The sequence below is a fragment of the Ailuropoda melanoleuca genome, chromosome 11, assembly GCF_002007445.2.
Source record: "Ailuropoda melanoleuca isolate Jingjing chromosome 11, ASM200744v2, whole genome shotgun sequence".
NCBI classification, from domain to species: domain Eukaryota; kingdom Metazoa; phylum Chordata; class Mammalia; order Carnivora; family Ursidae; genus Ailuropoda; species Ailuropoda melanoleuca.
This window is the reverse complement of record NC_048228.1, coordinates 48,221,536-48,245,062: the sequence shown is the minus strand read 5'-3', so window position 1 is coordinate 48,245,062 and position 23,527 is coordinate 48,221,536. Positions and strand designations below refer to the sequence as shown.

The 23,527-nt window shown below is 36.1% G+C and overlaps 1 protein-coding gene across 1 annotated transcript in view; it reads left to right on the top strand.

The window, feature by feature from the left end:
• Window positions 1–23,527, top strand: part of BMP2K (BMP2 inducible kinase) — a 126,800-nt gene that overhangs the window by 97,547 nt on the left and 5,726 nt on the right. Inside the window, exons 14-15 of the mRNA XM_034671639.1 lie at window positions 1,479–1,636; window positions 8,143–8,253. Coding sequence (XP_034527530.1) covers window positions 1,479–1,636; window positions 8,143–8,253 — 269 coding nt within the window. The remainder of the gene's footprint in view (window positions 1–1,478; window positions 1,637–8,142; window positions 8,254–23,527) is intronic.

Below are 23,527 nucleotides of genomic sequence, written 5' to 3'. Positions count from 1 at the left end.
AGTAATATTCCATTGTATATATGGACCACAGCTTCTTAATCCAGTCATCTGTTGAAGGGCATCTCGGCTCCTTCCATGATTTGGCTATTGTGGACAATGCAGCTATGAACATTGGGGTGCATATGGCCCTTCTCTTTACTACGTCTGTATCTTTGGGGTAAACACCCAGTAGTGCAATGGCTGGGTCATAGGGTAGTTCAATTTTTAACTTTTTAAGGGACCTCCACACTGTTTTCCAGAGTGGCTGTACCAACTTGCATTCCCACCAACAATGTAGGAGGGATCCCCTTTCTCCACATCCTCTCCAACAATTGTTGTTTCTTGCCTTGTCTATCTTTGCCATTCTAACTGGCGTAAGGTGGTATCTCAGTGTGGTTTTGATTTGAATTTCCCTGATGGCTAATGATTTTGAACATTTTTTCATGTGTCTGTTAGCCATTTGTATGTCTTCATTGGAAAAGTGTCTGTTCATATCTTCTGCCCATTTTATGATTTGTTTATTTGTTTCTCGTGTATTGAGTTTGAGAAGTTCTTTGTAGATCTTGGATACCAGTCCTTTATCTGTAGTGTCCTTTGCAAATATATTCTCCCATTCGGTGGGCTGCCTCTTAGTTTTTTTGACCGTTTCCTTGGCTGTGCAGAAGCTTTTTATCTTGATGAAGTCCCATAAGTTCATTTTATCTTTTGTTTCTCTTGCCTTTGGAGATGTGTCATGAAAAAGGTTGCTTTGGCCGATGTCGTAGAGGTTGTTGCCTATGTTCTCCTCTAGGATTTTGATGGATTCCTGTCTCACATCGAGGACTCTTACCTTCTCTTAAAAGTCAAGAGGCCTATTAGATAACTTTCATGAAACGAGTAGTTCTAGGCTCCAGACTATATAGATACTTGAAAATCATGAATTATTTATTATGTAGAAAATAACCCTCATCTAGTTTTAGCTAATTCATAAAGCACTCCTCTAACAGTTCATGTTTGCTTGGTAACTATATAGAGAATGCCTTCATCAAAAGGAAAATTGTTGCAGTGTCTCAGCATAACCAGGACGTAAGAGCATCTTATTCAATATTGATTTTAGAGTGATACTGTTTGACATGGCAACTGATTATCACTTTAGGGATATTCACTGTGAGAATCATAATGTTTATTGAGTGCTGATTTCTTTTTCTAGACGCTGTTCTCTTTGCTTTATATGTATTAATCTTCTCAGTAAACTTATGAGGTAGATAAAATTCCTCCTGTTTTTACAGATGAGGAAGCTGAGACAGTGAAGTTAAGGAACTTGCCCAAGGGTACGCATTGAGGCAGTTCAGAGCCCAGGTGGTGTCGTGAATCTATGCCCTGATCTGCCGTCTCCATCACAAATAATAAAAGGATCTGTTTTTCTAAGTTATTTAGAAAGTACGGACTAGGGCACTTTAGAATTTTCAAATCTAATGGTTTTTTTTTTTCCTTCTTTTCCCTCTTAATTATTACTATAGGTCAGTTGCTGATAAAGAGGCAGTTGCAAATATTACAAGTCAGAAGAACATCAGTAACCCGCCTGATATGTCAGGGTGGAATCCCTTTGGAGAGGATAATTTCTCCAAGTTAACAGAAGAGGAACTGTTGGACAGAGAATTTGACCTTCTAAGATCAAGTAAGGGACACTTGAAGGCTTATTTTGCTTCACAGTAAAATAACAGCTCTATAATTATTCAGCAAGGCCAAAGACTGTTTTGAGGTGGTAAATAGAAAATTCTTTTTGTGCATTTGAGGGCAAACATCAGGCCATCTTCTTTTACCTATACTATCGAACTATGTTGTGTGCATTAGAAATCAATTGCTTGATAGTAGCTTTAAACCCAAGATTGCTAATAACACCCTGATTCCTAACACTTAAATACTGCATATCTTTGAATGTTAAATTCAGAATATCTCTAAAACGTGGAAAACCAATGTTCAAATGAAAAGGGAGACATCCGTTATCTTGCTTACTAATCATTTTGCAGCTCTGTTTTCTTGCACACGCAATAGAAGATACTGTGGGTCTGAGATGCCCTTTGAAAGTGCCTGAAAGAAAACATGGTCTGCTACATTATGTTAATGTTTTGTAATGCCCTTTTAATGAGTGTTGACATAAAAGGGCTGCTTTGTTGTCCTGATATGGCAAAAGTTAAATAAATTATTTTCCACTTTGAATCAGATATCTCAATGTTTTTACTTGGAATCATTGCCTTCTCTTTAAACTACCTAATATATATGTCAAGCCTAACCACATGCATTTTAGAAAAGTTCTTTTTCAGAAAGGGGAAGTGTGGAATGTTTTGAGGAGGTTGCAAAATAGCAAAAAGCTCACTTCTGGAGTATGTAGATAATTTTCAGGTTTCAGAGGCTTATACGTGTGTGCACACGCAGGTGTGCGTGTGCACGCATATCCAAGTGTGTTTTCCTGTTTTGCATGTGAAAAGAAGGCCCTAATGGTCCCTCGTTATAGTTCCTAGCTTCTGTTTTATTTCGGGTAACTGGCTTTATGAGAACAATTATTAGATGAATTGCTTTGTTCCCAAATGATATATATTTTATGTAAAATTTATAAATGCCCTGAATTCATGTAAGAATAGTTGTTTGGGATTTTTAATTTGTATTTTACATATTGGTTATATGACTATGAAAAATTAAGTTGATGATTAATGCAGATATAAACATGAGTTTTGAACCTTTAATAAAGGTTTGTCAACTTCGGTAAAACCAAACTTACATCTTTTTATTAAAGAAAGTTTTCTTAAACCATGACTTTTTTGTTTGGCATTTTTAGTATACCTTATGTTGAGTAGCCCCAAAAGCCAAGTTCTAAAAAAGGAAATAAAGTATCTCTTTCTTTTGGGGGGATGGCAGGGTGACATAGGGGTTAACCGAATCAATATAATTTATAGGGTTATTTTGAAAGCGAAGGTAAAATTAAAATATTCATTTTAATATGTTCTGACCAGGATAGTAACTGAGGGTTTGCTAAATCAACATTTTCTACTCTTTGGGTAAAACTCATGCTCCCCCCCATCAGTTTATGGAATGGGTAAAATATTCACATTATTTTGTACCTTAAAAATAAAAGTGTGTCGTTCTAAGCTCCCTAGAATTTGTAATGACAACCAAGTTTTATTTACTTTGCATAGGGAAGAATGGCATATAAAATATTCACGTATACATAACTTCATAAAAATTGGGTTTAGCATGTAAAACTCTTAACCAGCTATTTGCTTTCAAACTTCAAGGTCAGGTAACATATGTAATTTTTGTATGTATCTGTGCACACATGTGTATGCCAAAGAATTTAGACTTCCTTGTACGTTAATTATGGAATGATACTAATTTCCAAATGAAAGTGCAGGAGGAGTTTATCTGAAGGTCAAACTGGGAGCAACTCAGCCATTTGGGAAAGTGCCTAGATGGTCCCTGAGCTATTGAAATCATTTCACTGTCACAAGGCTGATGTACTTAAATTGGCATCTAGCACCAGAAAACATACGTGATTTCTCATCCTTGGCAATGCCACTTAACTAGGTTGTAATCTCAGCGAAGTAACTTAACTTCTGTCTCACTTTCTCACTTATAAACTGGGTAGAGTGATGCTTATCTCATAAGGTTGTCAGTAAAATTAAATGAAATAATGTCTTGAAAGGGTCTGGGTACTCCATAAATGCCAGTTCCCTGTTCCTCATCTTCTGTGTAAGTCTTTAGGCTCCAACTCAAGGTTATTGCCCTTTAACCAGAATTTAAAAATTATATCTAAACTATCAGGTTTCTCAGCTGGCAGTTAAAACACCAGATTAGAAGGGGCTTTGTGGGCAAACAACATCAACAGCAGAAATGACATGTGATAGCAAGAAAGAAGATGAAAAGTGTCTGTCTTCTCTGTAATAATTGATAGTCATAATAATGGTGTTCATAAAAGGTGAAATGTCTTTAATAAAGTTTATAAAGAAATCATTAATATATAGAGTATAGTTTAGAAAGATTTCTTTCCAAAGTGTTACCTACCTGTAATATATTCAGTCGTCTTTAACACCTCTTATCATTCACAAGCAATAAAGCATCTAATATCTGATCCCACTTGATAAGGGCTAAATTACCCTGCGACACCAAAGACGTCTTTCAGAACCTTAAGGGTTTCAGTGGAAGACTAACATTAGTGTAATGAAAATTAATTTTGGTCATTACTGGTTGGTGCCTTTGTCCTTAAAAACTTTTTCTAAAGTAAATTGTTGATGCATTTGGAATAGCAAATTTACCTTTTTTTCTCAGCACAGATTTTATCAACAATTTTTCAAGTCTTTTCTAAAATAATTTATATTTGGTTTATGAAATGCTCTTCAGCAAGAAACTGAATACCTTTTTGTTTGATGCTTAAAAATATAGCCATTGCCCATGTAATGATTGTTCAGAATAGTACATTGCCATTTGGGTTTTTATTTTTAAGATGGTAAATGGTTATTTATTAAAATGAAAAAGGATATTCTGTCTAGGAAATACTTTACGTGTTTGTATTACTCAAAAGGTGATTTAAAAATCACAATATATTTTGACATACTAGAATTCCAAAATATTAGTATTTGGCAACAAAAACTGTTTTTTAATGATCTTTATAAGAAAACAGTTGTTGATTCCATCCATATACCACTTGGCAAAGGGATTTAACATATAAAATAAACCAGATTCTTGCTTTTGCTTTCAGTGTAACTGAATATTATTTATGGTTCAAAATTTTTCACCAGTTCTACTTAAAACCAAAACATTAAATCAAAATTAGGCATTATTAATAAAGCTGATCTCAATGACATTTTTAAAGTTTAAACTTGTATTTTTCTTTGTCTTTCATATCAAAACATCCAGATTAGTATGTAAACTTTAGAAATCTAACTGTGATAAAATTTAATACGTTAGACACTAGATTACAGGTGCTTGCTTTGGGAAACTTTTTAACTTGCATTTGTTCAAATAGTTGTGTAGCTCTGCATGTTAATTAAAATTAATGCTTAATGGAATATTATTTTTTGTCGATGATGACTGTTTCTGTTTCAAACTGCATCACAATAACTAAAAGGAAGACTAGAAGAATCTAAAGACTGTGGCTGCTTTGCAAATTCTACTGAATGTGTGTGTGTGTGTTTTTTCTATCAAGCCACGGAACAAAATAGACGTAAATATCTGTATTTGTTGTAAAGCATTAACTCTCACCATTTTAAGCTAACTCAGATATATTGCTGTTCCTTCAGTGCAGAATAACAGAACTTTTCAAATAGAATAGTTTCAAAAGTATCAGATGAAGACTGTACTTATAAAATTTATTTATTTGCCTTTTGGCTATTAAAGCCATTTTCCAAATAAGCTTCAGAATTAACTTATTAGAATATTTTAATTTTCTGATGGTATTGTGGAATATACTTTGATTCTAGGATTTTTAAATCCTGAATTTTTGCCATTTGTATCAATTAAAAATCCTGAAAAGATATTGTCTTTATTCACCAGCACAGTTCTTTTGGGAAGGCAGGAGGAGGTAAGTTCCTTAATATTGGACAAATCAAGCTCAAGTTTTGCTCTACTGTAAACCAATTATTTGAAAATGGAACTTAAATTCATTTTAGGGGTGACTGTATTTGAAAAATAGCTCTGTATACCATTTCATTAGTTTTTAATTATAGGTAATTAATAATTGAAACAATTAATATGTGTATTTATTTTGTATTTTGTGCCCTGGGACCCAGATTATCCTGTGAACTCTAGAAATCTAGATGATTTAACAACAGTCCTCCATGGATAAGTTGATTCTATGTTTTGTGAGAACGTGATTCATTTTATAGCGCGTTTATTCTGACTCCCATTTTGAAATAATTGGAAAAGGAACTTTGCATAGAACAGTGTCTCCATATTTTAAATTATGGGACTCACTGTATTAAAAATGTTAGTCTTTCCCTACATGATAATGTTTGTACTCTTGTCTAACTACATGGTGCTGTTTATACATTTATGAGAATTTACCCTAAATTGATGGAGATACTATACCAGTGCATGAGGATTCAAAGAATCTTAGTGGTAACTGTGCATTTTTATATGCTGGGAACCATTGGTGCAGTGCTGGTTTATAAACCTGGAGAGTATATTAAAGTGTCGATTTCCGAATTCCCGCTCAGATAATCTGATGCATTAGGTTTGTGGTCGGGCCCAGGTAACTACATTTTATACAGGAATCCTAGCAATTATGCAAATGGTCTAGAAGGGAAGTTTGGTCCTAATTTAGACCTAAGTACCCACATATACTGTCTTGATTTTCAAGAACGAGGGATCTTGGATATGATATGCTGTGGCTATCACTCTGAGATGGTCTTTTTCATTTGTCCTTTCCTACTTCCTCTTTCCTTTGTTCTCACTCTGTTGTACACCAGAATTTTCATTGTTATCCATTACAGTATTGGATTTGAAAGGCAGCTCACAAGTCTTGGAACTTTTGTTTGTGCATAAATCAATTGTCAGATATGTTGCCTTAACAAAATATTTATCACTTATTATATTTTCAGTGGGGTTTTAAGTAAAATTTTAGATAACTCAAAGTTTCATGTGGATATTGTATTTTAGTTTTAGCCATAAAAGCTGATAATTGTGTCCATTGTCATAAATGTGTTTAAAAAATTGTCCATTGCTGTAATTAGGTGTATTAAGGATATCGTAGACTCTAGGGACTCGCCTTCTCAGGAGTGTGCTTCCTGATGCAGCAGTATCACATCACCTGGGAGCTTGTTGAGGTGCAGAATCTCAGAACCCATCCCAGAGCTGTCCAGTCAGAATCTGCATTTTAACAAATCCCCAGCTCGCTGGGATGTACCTTCAATTTGAGAAGCACTGTCCTGGGAGATTGCTGCTTTAACTTGGGGCTTTTTGCTTCATTCTGAAGTTACAGGTCATTTTTAGGGAATTCTAATTATATTTGGATTTTCTCTGCCTACCCTGAAATGTCTTAGAACTCGAATGAAACCGGCATAATTTACCCATAGAATTTCTTAAACATGAAGGGTATAGTCCTGGGAATGCTTAAAATTCCTGAAAAAAGCAGAATGAGTTCCTAATAGTATATGCTTGATTGCTAAGAATCAGAGGCTAGGGAGACAGCTTACAAAAATCAAGAAGTTGCCAACTGATCAAGTGCCTGCAATATGCTGTTTAAGAGGAAGGAAAGGTAATCACTACTTAGGGAATTAGGGGACAGCAACTCTCTTCACACACGATAAGCCTGCTTCTGCGTGACTTAGAGCCTCTGCTCTAGCTCTTCTTTTGTCTGTGTGCTCTGCGCAGGTATCCCTTCGCTGCCTCCTTGAAGTCTTTTCTCTCCTGGTCCTGGTCAGAAACTCTCTGTTACTGTGACTTGTGCCCACTCCCTTAATTCCTTACCCCTGCACTACAGTTTTCTGTAGAGCTTATATATTTCTCATTATGCTCATTGCTTTTTGTTTGTTTGTTTTTCCATGCCAGCATATAAACTCCAAGAAGGCAAGACTCTTTGTTTTGTTTGACATTGCCTGCCCATTGCTTAGAAAAGTGCCTGGCACATGGTAGATCTCAGATATCCATTGGGTGAAATAAGAAACTCTGTCATTAGGCTTTTAGTAGTATCTGTGTATATGTGAATGATTTAATATGAGAAATGAACATCAGTGTAATAGTCAATTTTTATTGCTATTGAGAAATAAGATTTGCCTATTTTTTGAACAAATGACCATTTGCAATATTTTTTCCATATGTATTTTTTGCAGAAAGAAAGTCTGCCAATATGTCTCTGTTTAGTAAGCTGGGTTTAAGTTCAGGTCCAGTATGTTACAAGTTGAAGACAACTGGGTATTTAAGTAAACCAAACTAAGTTATTTATTAGGTTAATTGTATTTGTGAAATTTGTGAAATCACTGAGATGATATTGTTAAGCTTGCCTTTGTAGCAACAAGTGTCTATTAAACTCAGGACTACCCCCTAATATTTATAAAATGAATTCTAACTCTAATATTTTTCAAAAAGACCGTTGCTTTGATTAATTTTATTTATACTGTTACCACTTTTTTTTTTTATTTTAAAGACCGCTTTTATTTTATTTTATTTTTTTGTTTCATCTTATTTTTGCAGACAGGCTCGAGGAGAGAGCATCCTCAGATAAGAATGTAGATCCACTTTCTGCTCCACATAACCATCCGCCAGAAGATCCTTTTGGTTCTGTTCCTTTCATTTCTCACTCAGGCAAGTTACATATGTAACATCATCATCATTAAAAATACACGCAAGAAGAACAATAATAAAAATAGCAACAACAAAAAAACCTTATTAATATAAAGCCAAAGTAAGAATTAGGTGTTAGTTATAGAAAATAGAAAATTATTTTTACCTTTGCTATCCTCTCTCTGCCATAGCTCTCTTTTTATCTTTATTGTTGGATATCAGTGAAACAAATTCATGCATGAAAATCTCTCTCTTTTTTATATATTTAAAATACATTTAAAGGTACTTTTATACTCAGCTTTTGCTTAAAAATCCTGTATTTTCCTTGTTTTTATGTGCTTTTTTGTAGTTGTTTTTAAAAAGTATTAATGATTTTGTATGTCACAATAATTTTGTGACAGATTACTCTTTTCTTCTTATATCCTCGCTTTAATTTCTTTTTTTGGCTTTAATTTCAATTTAGAACTTAAATATTGTTATTACTATTAAAAAATATCTGTAGTAATATTTTCTAAGTAATCACCCCAGTTGACACTGTCAGAGATACTAGGGTGGAATAGGATCCCACTTTGGCATAAATGGATTTGTGTGTGTGTGTGTATGTGTGTGTGTGTGTGTGTGTGTGTGTGTGTGTTCCTAAAGGGAAAAAATGAGTTTGATCATAGAAAAAAATATATTAGAAGAAATAATGCCTTGATAGAGTACAAAGTTTTGTTTATACCATATTCAAGGTAACTGTCAGCCATGTTCTTGCATTCTTTTCCTTATATTTCCCACTCAAGCAAATTACGTGTATGTAATAACATCATTGCTATCATTTAAAAATGCACACAAGTGAAAACAACAAAAACAGATACGCCTTACAAGAAAAAGAAAAACTTATAAATGTAAGTTTAATAAGAAATAGGTGTTCAGGATTTCTGATGAATACACTGAGGCAGTGTTATTAGCTTTTCAATATTTAGATTTGGTTATGCAGGATATGCAGCACAATAATTAGGAGTTTCTACATATTTTCATGTTCTGTATTTTACTCTTTGCCCTTATTGAAAACAGTCCATATTGTTGTCGTTTTGTGCTTGCTTCTTTCAAATTATCTTTGAATGAATGGCATGAAAACATTAATTGAGTGGGGAAGACAGTTTACTGTTTCTACTTAATCTGCACGCGTGTACTTCCTCACACCACCAATAATAATGCTATTAACTTTTTTCAAACAAAGTATAATATCTCAAAATGGTCATTATAAGCTCTCAAGAACATCGGTATTGATCTGTTTGTGGCAGAAAAGAGTACTGCTGGCTCTTTTTCAAACTCTGGAAGGAGTTGTATGATCCTTTTCAGGTTTGCATGTATCTATGCAACTTCCCTGTTCTTTATGATTCTGAAGGAACCCTGGGAAAGTGAAGACTGGAATCAGGGACTAGGGTAAGCCTCAGTGACCTGCCATTTCCCTGGGCACCCTTATTTTGGGGTTGGCCTGGGATTTTTGTCGTTAGAAATATGCTCACAAATTTGAGCTTGATTGCCGTCATTGTTATTTTGTTTTTCTTCTCAATGTGGGCATTTAATTTCTCTGTTATATTTTTAATTTATCAAGTGTGGGAAACATGAATTGTCTGTCTTTGAATCATGTTCAGTAGCCAGCCCAGTATGTATCTAATAATATTCTTTGGATGTATGAAAAAATTCTAACTATTCCTAAAAATTCATACTCCTAAGTGTTAAGAAGGTCACCTTGAAAATGATCTTTACTATAAATGTACCCTTCCAAAAAAGTCTTTTTAGATTTAGTGTAACCATGAACACTGGAATGGTTAGGTTATGAAAAATTGAGTTCACGGCATGGAATAAAGGAGGGAATGGTCATAGGTGAGTTGTGCATCTAGAAAGAGAAGAAAAGGTGGTCACTTGGCTATATTAGCACTGTTAATTTGTATTTACCAGATCTAAAATACATAATTAAATTAAAACTAAAAATAACATATTGCTACTGACCAAACTATTCATTATCAAGCTCGGATGTACTTTGTTATGTATAATTTTTCAGTAAAAATAAAGTATTTGGGGTCATTCATTTTCCTCAAATAATCGAATCTACTGAAACAAAAATTGCCTTCTTCCATAAGATTTAGGAAGAAATTGGAAAAAGAAAAATGAATTGTATTCAGTGAAAATACACCCCATGTAGCATTGTGAGCATCCGGAGATGTGTAGGACTAGGAGTGTGGATGTGTGTGTGTGTGTGTGTGTGTGTGTACACAACATAGAACGATAGGTGTATGTGATAAACCATCTTACTTCAATCTGAGAGTTGACAATTACTGAACGTAATTGTATTTTAGGTAAAACCATATAGAGATTGCTACTTGAGAATAAAGTGAATTCAGTCATGAAGCAGAATGCTATAAGAATTTAGCAAGTTTTAACTCCATCAGGAAAGTACATTTAAGAGGAAGTCCCATTGTCCTAAATCTAGTGTTCCTTACACTGTTTTTGTTAGGAATCGTGCTCTTTTTATTTTGAAAGACAACATTTCTGCCGGCACTTTTAATCTTAACTTTCAAATTGTAATGGGTTAATTTTTACTTTGTTTTTCTTCAGTTTATCATAATTTTACAAAATTAGTTTTTAAATGTAATTTTCTTAAAATATGTATGTACTTTAAAAAGTTGGATTTAACAGGGTTTATAATGAAAAAATTCACTTCTCTGCCTGCTGCCTCCCTGTCTGCTTTCCCTGTTGAGATTTCTTAGAGATAATTTTTCACTTCTGGTATTTACTATATCGTACTTACTCTGCTATCTTACTCCCCCCCCCACTTTTAGATAATATCTGTGGACTTCCTATTATGGAAAATGAGGATTTAGATTCGTTATAGTGTTAATCCTACTCCCCCTACCCCATCCCCCCACCCCCCTCCAGGGACACACAACCATACACATTTTGTCCGCCCCTCCCCTGCTTCTAGTACAGCTTTGACACAGTTGTTGGTTGTCAAGTGTTCAATGTGTACATTTTTTGAGTATGTAAATGTTTTTCACCGCGGTGTTCTAGTGTACCATGATCACATTTCCGTTTTTCTGTAAGGTTTTGTTTTTCCTAGAGTTAATTATAATTACATTTATAAAAATGACTATGTTTTGTTCCTTTATTTTTTTATGTACTCTGTCATTGATTGATCTCCATTTAGAAATATTATTTCCTCCCATTTTAAGGTGGCTACCATTTTAATTTTGCCTGGTTACATCTTTCATGGAGTTCTGCAGTCTTCATTGGTTGCTTTCTGTAACTGCCACATGCTTATCATCCTAGTGTTTTCTTTTGCCTACCATTCTTCTGGGAATTCCTGGATCTCTTCTCTTCTCTTTGTTGGTTTGTTAGTAGAGCAAACCCTCTACTAGTTTCTTGAGAAAGTATGCACGGGAGGAAAAGTTTTAAGCTTTGCTGCCTAAAAATATCTTTTTATCCTAACTGACACTTGATTAATAGTTTGGCTGGGTAAATAATTCTACATTGGATGTAATTTTTCCTGGGAATTTTTGAGGCATTGCTTCATTGTATTCCAGCTTAAAAAAAAAAAAAAAGTCTTCAATTAGAGGAATATTCCCTATGCCCTTAAGCCTAGGTCCCATACCCTCTATTGTTTAGAGTCCAAAATACCTTTCTTCCTCTATTTCTTTAATAGCTGCATGTACTCCAGAGATGTTACAGTCAGCTGACCTACCTTAATTTGTTCACATAGATGCATCTTTCTGATTTGTTTGGTGTCTTAGCTTATGCTGTCACTTTTTCGGACTTTTTGGAAGCTTAGGTGAAGATAACATTTTGATAGGCCATGTCTTAAATGATTCAAATCTAGCTTTTCCTCTTCTTGTTTTTAAACATTTCTTTATGAGCCAAATTAAATTTATACAGTATCCGTTTATGCAGAAATTAAATAATTATATCAAGAATATTTTTGGTGCTGTATGTAAGGGTAATATCCTATTCCATAAGGTGATACTTCAGTTGTCTGGAATTATATTTACCTTTTATCTCAGGTTACTGAACTGTTAGTAGAGTGGTATATCATAATTATAATAATTATAAAGTCCTGAATATAAATCTTAGTTCTGTCACAGATTAGCCATGTGATATTGGGTGTTGCCTAATTTTTTGGAGGGTTTCTTTATCTTAAACTGGGGATAATATTAGCTATTCGATGAGATTATTAAAAGAATTAAAGAAGAGAATGTTACATAAAGCACAGCATTCTCAGTGTTGTTGCTATTGTGGCTGTTGTTGGTAGTGTGATTAAATAATATTCTTGCTATTTACTAAATTTCAAAATCTTTGTGTTAAATAAGTTGTAGCTGCTGTCCAGCTAGTAGTACTACAAAATTCCAGTAATAATAAGCGAGTATTCTCTTAACTACTGTTATCTGTAATAATAACATGTAGAATCTGTTTAAGAAGCTTTTCACTACCAAGAAATGTTTTAATAGTGCTATATCTGTTTTTATTAAGGCATTAACTATCAGTGTCCACAACAGTACACACATAAAAATCGTATTAAAAGCATGGCATTCATTCCCCATCAAACCCACACACTCTTCCTTCTCCCCAAGGCATCATTTTACAGTTAGTTTGTATACCAACACAGGATGTGTGGCTCTGTGAATTAAAGTGTGAACTGCTTAATTTTAATGAACATAGCTTCTGAAACAGAGTATTTGAAGAATTTTGTTGACATATAGGCTATATTAATTAGGTCACTGAAGTTTTAGATTTCATATATTGCATTTCATTTTTAATTAGGTTTGGTGAACTTACTCTTCCAAATCCCAGATCCACCTCATTATCTAACAGGAGATTAAATTGAGTTTAGAGTTGGGAAAGGTCACATTATATATAGCAAATATTTGATGGAACATAAACTATTACAGATTGTCAGTTTAAATGCTGTGTCTTTTTAAAAGTGATGATGAATTTATTGCTTATATTTTTAGATTATAGTATGTAATTCTTGAAGATCAAGAATTTTGCTATTCCAAGATGTTGGCAATAATGGTTACCATTCATTGAATTCTATTTTATACATACAGTGGAAACTGAGGCTCAGAGAGCATCAGTGACTTGCTTAAGGTCAGATCGTTTATAAGTAGGAATCCTGCTCTCTCTGCTTCTAAACTCTCTTCTGTAAATAGTAGTAAAACAAATAAAGATGTTAAGTGGCCTGTTTTAAATAAAAATCTACATTATAGAAATGTCAGTTTTGTAGCATTTTTAATCTGGCTGGGAAATACTGTTCACAACTAGTATGATTCTCTTTTTATACTCAGGCCTTGTCACTTGGCCTGTCTTCGGAGAAACAGTACAGATTTTGATAAAGCCTTCTAATCCACTAATCCTTGGGCCTGGCATGGTGCGTTGCTGGGAAATGATGGCAGGCAGTATGCTATCAATTCAAAGTGAGCTTTAAAGTCTTATAGCCCCTCCCTTGTGTCCTAAATGATGAGACAACAGAAGGCATGTAATTACAATAGCAGTTTCAAGCCATTCATCCTCTATAATCTGATAGCAAAGAAAAGAACAACAAAATAAAATTTCCTTGAAACTGGAAGCTGCTTATATGATTAAAAATGTACACCTGTTTTATAACTAAAAGAGCAGTCCTCTAAAAGATGGAAACCTGTTTAGAAGAGTATGAGGCAAACATGCCCCTCTCCTCATATTTTTTGACATTTTCTAAATATTTTGAATTTTTGGATATCGTTTATGAAGGTTCATTTATGTGATTCAAGAATACATTATTTGCAATATTTCTTTAAAATAATGTGGCATTATCTAGGATTTCACTCTTCTTCCCAAAGTGTGTAAAAGAATAGGGTATGTGCTATGGTGAGTGCTGTGACTTTTGTAAGACTGATGAATCACAGACCTGTACTCCTGAAATAATACATTATATGTTAATAAAGAAAATAAAAAATAAGCCATTAAAAAAAAGAATACTATAAAAAATATATGAAAAGTGACCTTACAAATTTAGCTTTTGAGTTTGGAATCTTCTCTTGGACTGGGCAAGACTTATGATGTTTTTGAAATTTTAACGTCCAGAAGTTTCTTTTTATGAAAACTCAAGCATGAAGTGGATGAATTTATGTTCTTATATTTATTTGGCGGATTCAGGTTCTTAAATTCATTTGGTGAATTCAGCTTGTTCTTCAGAACCTCCCAGTTGTTTTTACCTGGCTAGTCAGTTTCCGGATCACTAGAATCAGGACTAGTAGGTGAGCTTCACAATTGTTAAAGTGAGTGATAAGCTTCTTGAAGCCAGGAAACGCTTTATTCATTTTTGTATGCCATACAATACCTTGATGAATGAGTTCATTACTTTAGTAATCTAATCTCCCTCTCTTTATACACACACACATACCCTAATATTTAATGAGCTTTTACTAAATAAAATGAATATTATTTAATGTTCAGCTCTATCAGGTAAGTTCTGTTATTGTCTTTATTTTATAGATGAGGAAACAGAGGCTTTTTTGGATATTTATCTTCTGTGGATTTTGTGAAGTTGAGATTTGGCGATGAAGCCTTATAGTATTTCTAGAACTCTAACCTACAGACTATAAAATACTCAACACAAGATACAAATTGTACAGTTCAACAAAACACTGCTGAAGTAGAAACAGTATTGGGCTTTTATTATTATTATTATTATTTTTTTAACTTTTCAGACATAGCTTTGTAAAGGAAATCAAAAGAAATTCAAGAAAAGTTGTGGTTGTATTTTGTTGGGCGTTGACGATGAGCTATGTTGAATATTTGCTGGTGATGATATTCTACTGTAGTTTAATTGTAGAATTTACAGGTGAGAGTTTTAAACTAGTGTCAGCAGGGAAATCACTCTGGCTTTGATGTGTATGGCCTTAAACTTGGGCATATTCCTTGTGTAGAAAAGGACTACATCTCTCAAAATCCCTTCTTGTTTTTTGCTTTCAAATATAGCTGAAGCTATGCAATAGGATTAAGGTCACCAAAAGAAAGAAATGGAAAGAGAAAGGGGAAAGCCAAGTAATGAGAACTGGATAGTAACAATGCATATCTTTGAAGTGGTAGGAGGTCATGACAATGATCTGACAGAGCAAGGGGAACATTTTTGAAGATGTAGCTAATAAAATTGAAAAGGAAAGATCATAAGGAAAGATCACAAACCTTTCAAAGCATTTTCACCCTGACATTGTCGTGGGAGCCTAGCGGTGAGGAGTTAAGAGATAATGTGTGAAAAGCCCTTGGCATTGCATTTGTGCGCTTGGCAGTATTAGTTACCATCCTCTCTGATTCATTTCTCAGTGTCATTGGAAGCATATGGCAGGTACTCCACCAATAATCATGAAATGATGGTGTGTTACACCAGCAATACTAACATAGCCCTTTACTGAGTACGTACCACACGCTAGCAGTGTTGTAAGCACTGCACGTCTGTTCTCATTTTAATCCTTGTTACAACTTTCGGAGGCAAATACTATTGCTTTCCCTACTTTCAGGTGAAGAAAGGAGACACCTAAGTAGTGCATGATTCCAAGTCATCGAAGGACTCTTCCATTTAGTATCTTCTGCTGATGAGGGAAGGGAAGTCTGCTATATATTTTTATATTAACAGTTATCAAATGGTTAATGTGGTATTTAGATATTTAGTAAATGTAAATGCTTTTTACTGACAGCACTGAATAACTGAAGCATTGCTTTAGTTAGCTCTGAACTATTATCTTGAAATTCTATATATGACATACATTAAGCCAGTGAGAATAGCTTCAATCAGCAGAATTTATATAAGTAAGCGCTGGTTCTCTTGACACTTACTTTAGTGATTTCACATTGTTATAATTTTTTTTTAAAGATTTTATTTGAGAGAAAGAGAGAGAGTGCGCAAGCCAGGCGAAGGGGCAGAGAGAGAGGGAGAAGCAGACTCCCAGCTAAGCAAGGAGCCTGACATGGGTCTTGTCAGGACTCTGGGATCATAACCTGACCAAGGGAGATGCTTAACTGACTAAGCCACCCAGGCTCCTGTGTTGTAACTTTTTTATTCCCAACACTTTACTTGGAATTTCCCTGAGAGATCCCATACATGCCGCAGAAGAGAATTTAAGACTTTGTAACCCTTTATTGCTGTTCTTAATAATTTATCCAAATCTAACTTGTCTATCTTAGTCACTCCCTTTATTTTCAGGAATTTGTTCTGATTGGATTTTGGCTGTTGCAGAAATCAGACCAACCTCAAAAGATAAGGGTTACTCAAAAAGCTGAAATTTTCATACTTTGTAGTCCCAAGGCACAAAGCAGAAATAATGTCCTGACTAGAAGCCATTAAAATATTCTACTGTATTTAGTTTAAGAAAAGAAGAATGCCCTACTCAGAGCCAAAAATAAAAGTTAGTCAATATATGAAACTTTACAGTGTTTTACCAAAATCAGTGAATAGAGAAAGGTAACTGTGAGGTATCCTGGGCACATTCTAGATAATTGTTTATGCTTTAAATATGTGTTTCTAGTGCTTATGTTAAATATTATGGTAGCCCCCCTTCCACCCACTTGAAAAACAGCCATTTTTAATGTTAATAATACAAATCTCAGTAAATATAGGGATTTTCAGGATTTAGGATATATTGAATTATAAGGAAACATATTTAGACTGTATTTTTGGGAAATTAAATAGTGAAATAATCCTGATTTAAATTTCATAATAAATCACATGTGTAATAGTTACTCTAACAAGTGGAAGAAGCAGTCTGGCCCCAGGAGCAAACAGTAGGAATATCTGAAATCTTTTTTTTTTTTAATTACAGGATATGCTTAGGCAAAGAAATAGTTTATAAAAGTTGATGGCACTTAGCTATGAAGTCACATTTTAAAGTACTATACATTGTACAGTTGATAACCAACTTTATAACTGTAATACTTATTTTGACAGTCTTTCGTGCATATAGAATAGGACTAAAAGCCTCAGAATATATTGAAATAATTTTAAATTTTGTACAATTCCCCGATTTCTCATTTCTTCTGTGGTTTCACAGTGAAGTGGGGATGCTTAAGTAGATCACTTTTACTGCAGAAAGTAAAGCCTCATCTGGGACTGCTGTAACTTGCAGCTTGGAATTTCACTCTTCCTCAGCAGGAAGGACTGGAGAGAGATGACCACGTGCATTTAAACTGTGTTGTAATGGTGCTTAACTGTGAAGCTACTCTGACTGTGCCATCAGAGAGTGTCATTGCCGCTCATGATTCTCTTGTGAGAATGTGGGAGAAGAAAGGAATTTGGATAAATATCCCTGCTTGTTTTAGTTTTATAAAGGGGAAACAATAAAAGAAATGAAACTAGTTTTTCTGTAACCAGCAGAAAATTTCCCCAGTTGCCCATACTTTTCAGGGACGTAATCTGAAACCACAAAGATGGCGTAGATCATTGTGTGTGTCCGTTCTTGGTCTTTTTGAAAGCAGTCTTTTTCAACTTCTTATACTGTGCACTCAACTACAGCTATTTAAAAATCAGAGGTGTAGTTTCCAGGATCCAGTATGCACCCTTGTGTGTGGATACATTTGTGTGCCTACTTTCTTCTGGCCATTTTTTTTTTTAATATATGTTTTTAAGTAATCTCTACGCCCAGTGTGGGGCTCAAATTCACGATCCTGATATCAAGTCACATGTTCTTCTGACTGAGCCAGCCAGGCACTCCTTTTCTGGCCATTTCCTTTTTTTTTTTTTTTAAGATTTTTATTTATTTGAGAGAGAGAGAGAGAGAAAGAGACAGAGAGTACAAGAAGGGGGAGGGTCAGAGGGAGAAGCAGACTCCTCGCTGAGCGGGGAGCCCAATGTGGGACTTGATCTTGAGACTCCGGGATCATGACCTGAGCCGAAGGTAGTCGCTTAACTGACTGCACCACCCAGGAGCCCCTTCTGGCCATTTCTAAAGTGGACCTGAACACCTCTTCAGTTAGCCATAGAGTTGCACTCGTCTCTGTGGTACGTGGGTGGCGCAGTCGGTTACATGTCTACCTTTGGCTCAGGTCATGATCCCAGGGTCCTGGGAATGAGCCCTGCCTTGGGCTCCCCACCCAGCTGGGAGTCTGTTTTTCCCTCTCCCTCTGCCTCTCCACCCTACTTGTGTGTGTGTGTTCTCTCTCTCAAATAATTAAATCTTAAAAAAAAAAAGAAAAAAAGAATTGTACCTCCCCTCCCCCTGCATTTATATTCACTGTTGACCACTGAGTCCAGAAAAGATGCTAGAAGGGTGGAATTTGGTGGATGAGGTAATTGAGTTTGGCCTTCTTCTGGAGGTGATGATGATGTTTACTACTGAGTGCTTATTGTGTTTGTTGGGCCCTCTTCTAAGGCCTTTCTCTGTAACCGTCCTACGAAGTAGAACCTGTTATTGTCATATTATTCCCTCATAATGTGGTAATTTATGTATGTCCTCATATGACGCATGAGGATACAGAGAATTTAGCTATGATCTTATCAGAGACTGTTACTGGGTTGAGTTCATTAGTGGTGTATCATTTATTTGTAATGAATATGTATAATGAGGGAATAACAGTAAATCCATAAAGTGAAATTGATATTAAAAAAGGAGAGTTTTTTCTTTTTTCCCCTTAAGGAAAAAGTACATGATCTTGGTTCTATTTAAAATGCTGGAAAACAAGAAACAACCTATAGGTAAATGTTAAATCTTAAAATGTTATATATACAATGTCTTATCATGTTTCTATCAGAATTAATAATGACTATATTGATACCTATAAACATGCATTAAAAACGGTAAATGAAAAACTCAAGTTTATATTCACACTGACAATTGAAAAAATAGATCTGGGGGTGCCTGCCTGGTGGCTCAGTTGGTTAAGTATCTGACTCTTGATTTCAGCTCAGGTCATGATCTCAGTGTTCTGAGACTGAGCCCCACTTTGGACGCAGTGCCAGGCATGGAGCCTGCTTAAGATTCTCTTTCTCAAACTCTGTCCCACCTCTCCTGCCCTGCATGTGCTTTCTCTCTCTCTCTCTCTTAAAAAAAAAAAAAAATCTGTATGGTACTTAACACAAAGAAATCTATATCTCTATTAATACAACTTTGAGAAGCTGACAGTGCAGACAGAATGAGTAGGAAGTGACGAGTGTGTTTTGGAAAGCACCAGTGGCCAATTGGCTAAAGGAAACAGTTAATTTAGAAGACTGAAATTAAAACAGAAGAATAACAGAAAATCAACTGAAGGACTCTGTCCTATGTTAAATTTTCCAGAAGATCGCTGTGCCCTAGAAATGGAATTTCTCAGAGAAGTTGTGGAAGCAGGGGCAGGCACCTGGATGGCTCAGTGGGTTGGGTGTCTGCCTTTGGCTCAGGTCATGATCTTGGGGGCCTGGATTCCAGCTCAGCGGGGAGTCTGCTTCTCCCTTTTCACCCTCCCTTTGTGCTCTCCCTCTCACAAATAAATAAATAAAATCTTAAAAAAAAAAAGTTGTAGAAGCAGTATTTTCCCAGAGTGTATTTTGCAAAACCATTTGTAAAGTTACTTGTACATGAAAATGTTTGTAGTGAAGCAAATTTGGGAAGTCCTGGGTTTCAGAAGATTAAGCAGATTCTTTTGTGTAGGACTTGGCAGGACCTTTAATGAGCATTTTCCAGGTAGAGGCACATTACATAGCAGCATTTTATAAACTCAGGTACCTGAGACCACCGAGACGTTTTGGTTCTTGTAACAGGAATAATGTTCTGCGGGATACACTTTGGAAAACATTCTGGAATGTTCCTGGAGGTGTTCATGAGCAGGCATGATGGGTACACATTGTGTTTCTCTGGGTGTGTAAGGAGCTTGAAGTAATAAGTTAAACTGTATCGTAGAGGAACTGCCCAAAAGTGAGGGATGATTGTAAGCCTTTGCCATTATACTTTTTTTTCTTTTTTATAAAAATTCATGAGAATAAATTCTACAGCTAATCTAAAAGTGATCTTTGTTTTTAATATCAGAAGTAAGCTGTATGGAGGAGAAGTCAAACTTGAGAATCTGCATTTGATTTGGTTTTAATCTGTTAGGATTTAAGATAAGCCTATTATAAATTTGTAAAGATACAGCATTTAGCTCTTGGCTGGTTTCATGGAACTGGTAGATGAATAATGGATGAAGGTTATATTTCAGTAGAACCTGACAATTCTCGTGTCTTCTTTCCCCCTCCCTCCTCAGCCCTGCTCCTCACTTTGAGGTTGCCAGCAAACTGCATGGACTGACCAGAGCCAGTGGCCATTGTCTGTCCTCAGTTGATTGCGCCTCTCTGCCTCACTCATCCAGCTCAGTTGTCTACTGTGTCCCCAGAAGCACTGCTCTTGGCTTCCCTGACACTGCACTGGCCTGGTTTTGGTCCTCCTCTCTGTACTTTGCAGTTTGCTTTGTAGGTTCTTCTGCTGATTCCAAATGTATTATACCTGAGGGCCCAGTGTTGGGTCCCCTTTTCCTGTTCTGTACTCACTTCCTAAGTGATTTTCTTCAGACTTGTAACTCTCTTCTATATACCCTGTACGTGGGGGAGGAGTCCCAAATCTCCCGTCTCCAGTCAAAAACTAACCATTGCCCTCAAGCCACAGGTATCTGTTTGCACTTAAATGCCTCACAGATAACTCAAGCATTGTGTCCAAAACTAAATTCTTGATAATCTCTACTTTCCCCTCTTACTCTTTACTCACTCTTTTCTGTCTGTGTTATGGCACTACCATCCTTCCAGAGTTTCCCTCCTCAGTCTTTAATTCTTCACTTCTACTTAGGCTGCCACCACTATCATCCAGACCACCAGAATCTCTGGCTTTAATTTTACCAGTTCCTCTTCCCTGATCTCCTCACTTTTGTATCTGTCTCTTCAGCCTTTTTTTCTACACAGCAGTCAGTTATATTTCAAATATCAGTCTGATCATGACACCCATTTTAAATAAGGCCTTGTGATGGCTTCCCATTACATACTGAATTTAGAACAGAATCCAGACTCCTTATCATGGCCTGAAAGGCACCTTCACAGGCTGGTCCTTGCCCCTCACCTTCCTGCCTCGTCTTGTGTGGTGTTCCCCTTGCCACTGTACTCCACACACACTGGCCTATTTTCAGGTCCTAAAACGTGCCAACTTCTTTCTTGCACTAGCCTTCACACATGCTCTGGCTTTTCCTTGGAGCAGCTTTCTGCCCATCCTTTGCATGGCTGGCTCCTTCTCACTGTTCAGTCTTAATCGTCCTGCCCTCAGGGAGGACGTTGCTGGCTGTCTGGAGTCGGTTTCTGTAGCCCTTCCCCCCACCCCGTGGCTTGCACCACCGTTCTGTTATTGCAGAGCGCCAGGCCTTATACTTTCTGCCTCCCACACTTCACTGTAAGCTCCTGAAGGCAGAGACTGTATGTATGCACCAATGTAACAGACATTTTTTGTTAAACTTAAAAAATGCAGAGACTGAATTCTGAGCTAAAAAATATCTCCAAATGTAAAGAGTTCATTTTTAAGTGTAACTTTCTTTATTGTATTTTGAATGTATTGGTTATGCGTCCATGGCTATGAGCTCAGAGTAGTCACTTATTGTTTCATTCAATAAATATTGATTCACCACATGCTAGGATAGAAAAGAGTGGTAAGTGAGGTAAATGATAAATAGGACTGTGTCTAGGAGCTCATAATCAGGTAGGGAAAACAGACAAGCAAACAAGTAGTTGTAATACAGTACAATTAAGGCTTGTTCTGAGTTCATCAGGAGTCCCAAATATGGGTATTTTTCAAGGGGTGTCTTTGCAGGGCTCTGGCATGGGCTGGGTTTTGAAACACAGCCAGATCCACTAGGCACGTCAGGTGGGAGTAGGAGTGCTGGAAGGATGTTCCTGCCAAGGGGTAGTGTGACGATGGTAGAGAGATGTTAAAACAGCAGAGTGCCCCTTGAAACCCATATCTCATTAGGTTCGTCAGTTTCTGATAGCAAACATCAAGAGGTTGGATAGCAAGATAGCTCAAAATAATATTTTTTTAATCTAAATCTGTCGGGTGGAGCTATATACCCATGGAAGACATCAGCTTCTGAGGCTACAGATGTGGGAGGACAGAATCCAGATAGAGAAGGCACCCTGTGCTGGGCTAAGGGTTGGGACTTTAGAGAGCCACTGAATGGGTTTAAGCTGTAGCCACATAATTACTGTTTCAGGAAAGTCATTCTGGTGGCAGGACAGAGGAGCACTTTGAGGGACATGGTACTGGAGGGAACAGATTCAAGAGTTTAAAAACATTAACTGTTTGGTGAGGAAGGAAGATGATTTCCAGACTTCTGTTCATTTGCAGAACTAGGTAGAAGTTGTTCACTAATTTAGAGGGAACTGGTGAGGAGCACATTTTAAGAGGAAAGATGATCTCTTTTGAAATTACTGAGTTTGAAGTAATAGTAGGATACATATTCATAAGTATTAGATGACTAGATAAGTATTCATGGTATTAGAGAGATCCAGTCATCATGGTGTATGTGGCAGTTAACATAAAAGTATTTAAGATCCTGGGAGGACATACAGTGGGAGAAAGCCAAGGAGAGAACCCTGGGGAACATATATGCATATGGAGATGTTCGTGAAAGAGAAGTCTCTACATGTATGACCAAGAAGGAATAGTCAGGGAGGTGGGGAGACAACAGTACTGACTTCTAAAGAGAAGGTAAGAACTCAGAGGTGTCGTATGCCGTAGGGACCTTGTTAATAACAGGTCCTTCCATCATAAGTTGATTAGCTTTCATGACTACAGACTATACTTCCAACCCTAACTAATTATTTTGAAAATATCTGATCTTAGTCAAAGGAAGGGAAGGGATGATTGGCTATGTGGTTGGATCAGTTCAAATTGATCCCTACATCTGGAAAATCAATTCAATACACGAATGTATCGGGAGGGCAGTATATTTTCATGTAACTAATACAGTCTTTATTATATACCATCCAGTGAAATTATAAAGCACTGTATTTGTTTGGTGGAGTTTTATTACCCATCCATCTACAGTGAAAATATTGGTAGTTAAGTTTTTTTTAAAGGTAGCATGCTTTTAATGGACTGTTTAGTAGTGAAGATATGATAGTTAAAGGAAGATGTGTCGTCTAGAGAAGGCAGATGTCCTTGGTACGGTCTTGTTCAGTACCTGGTCCTTGGCCTAGATCAGATTATGGGGCTGCACTCATGTTAAACCTAAGTTGTAAGATGACCAGAATGCTAATTTAAGAAATGACAGTGAAACATATAACTGAGCAGACAAGTTCTTC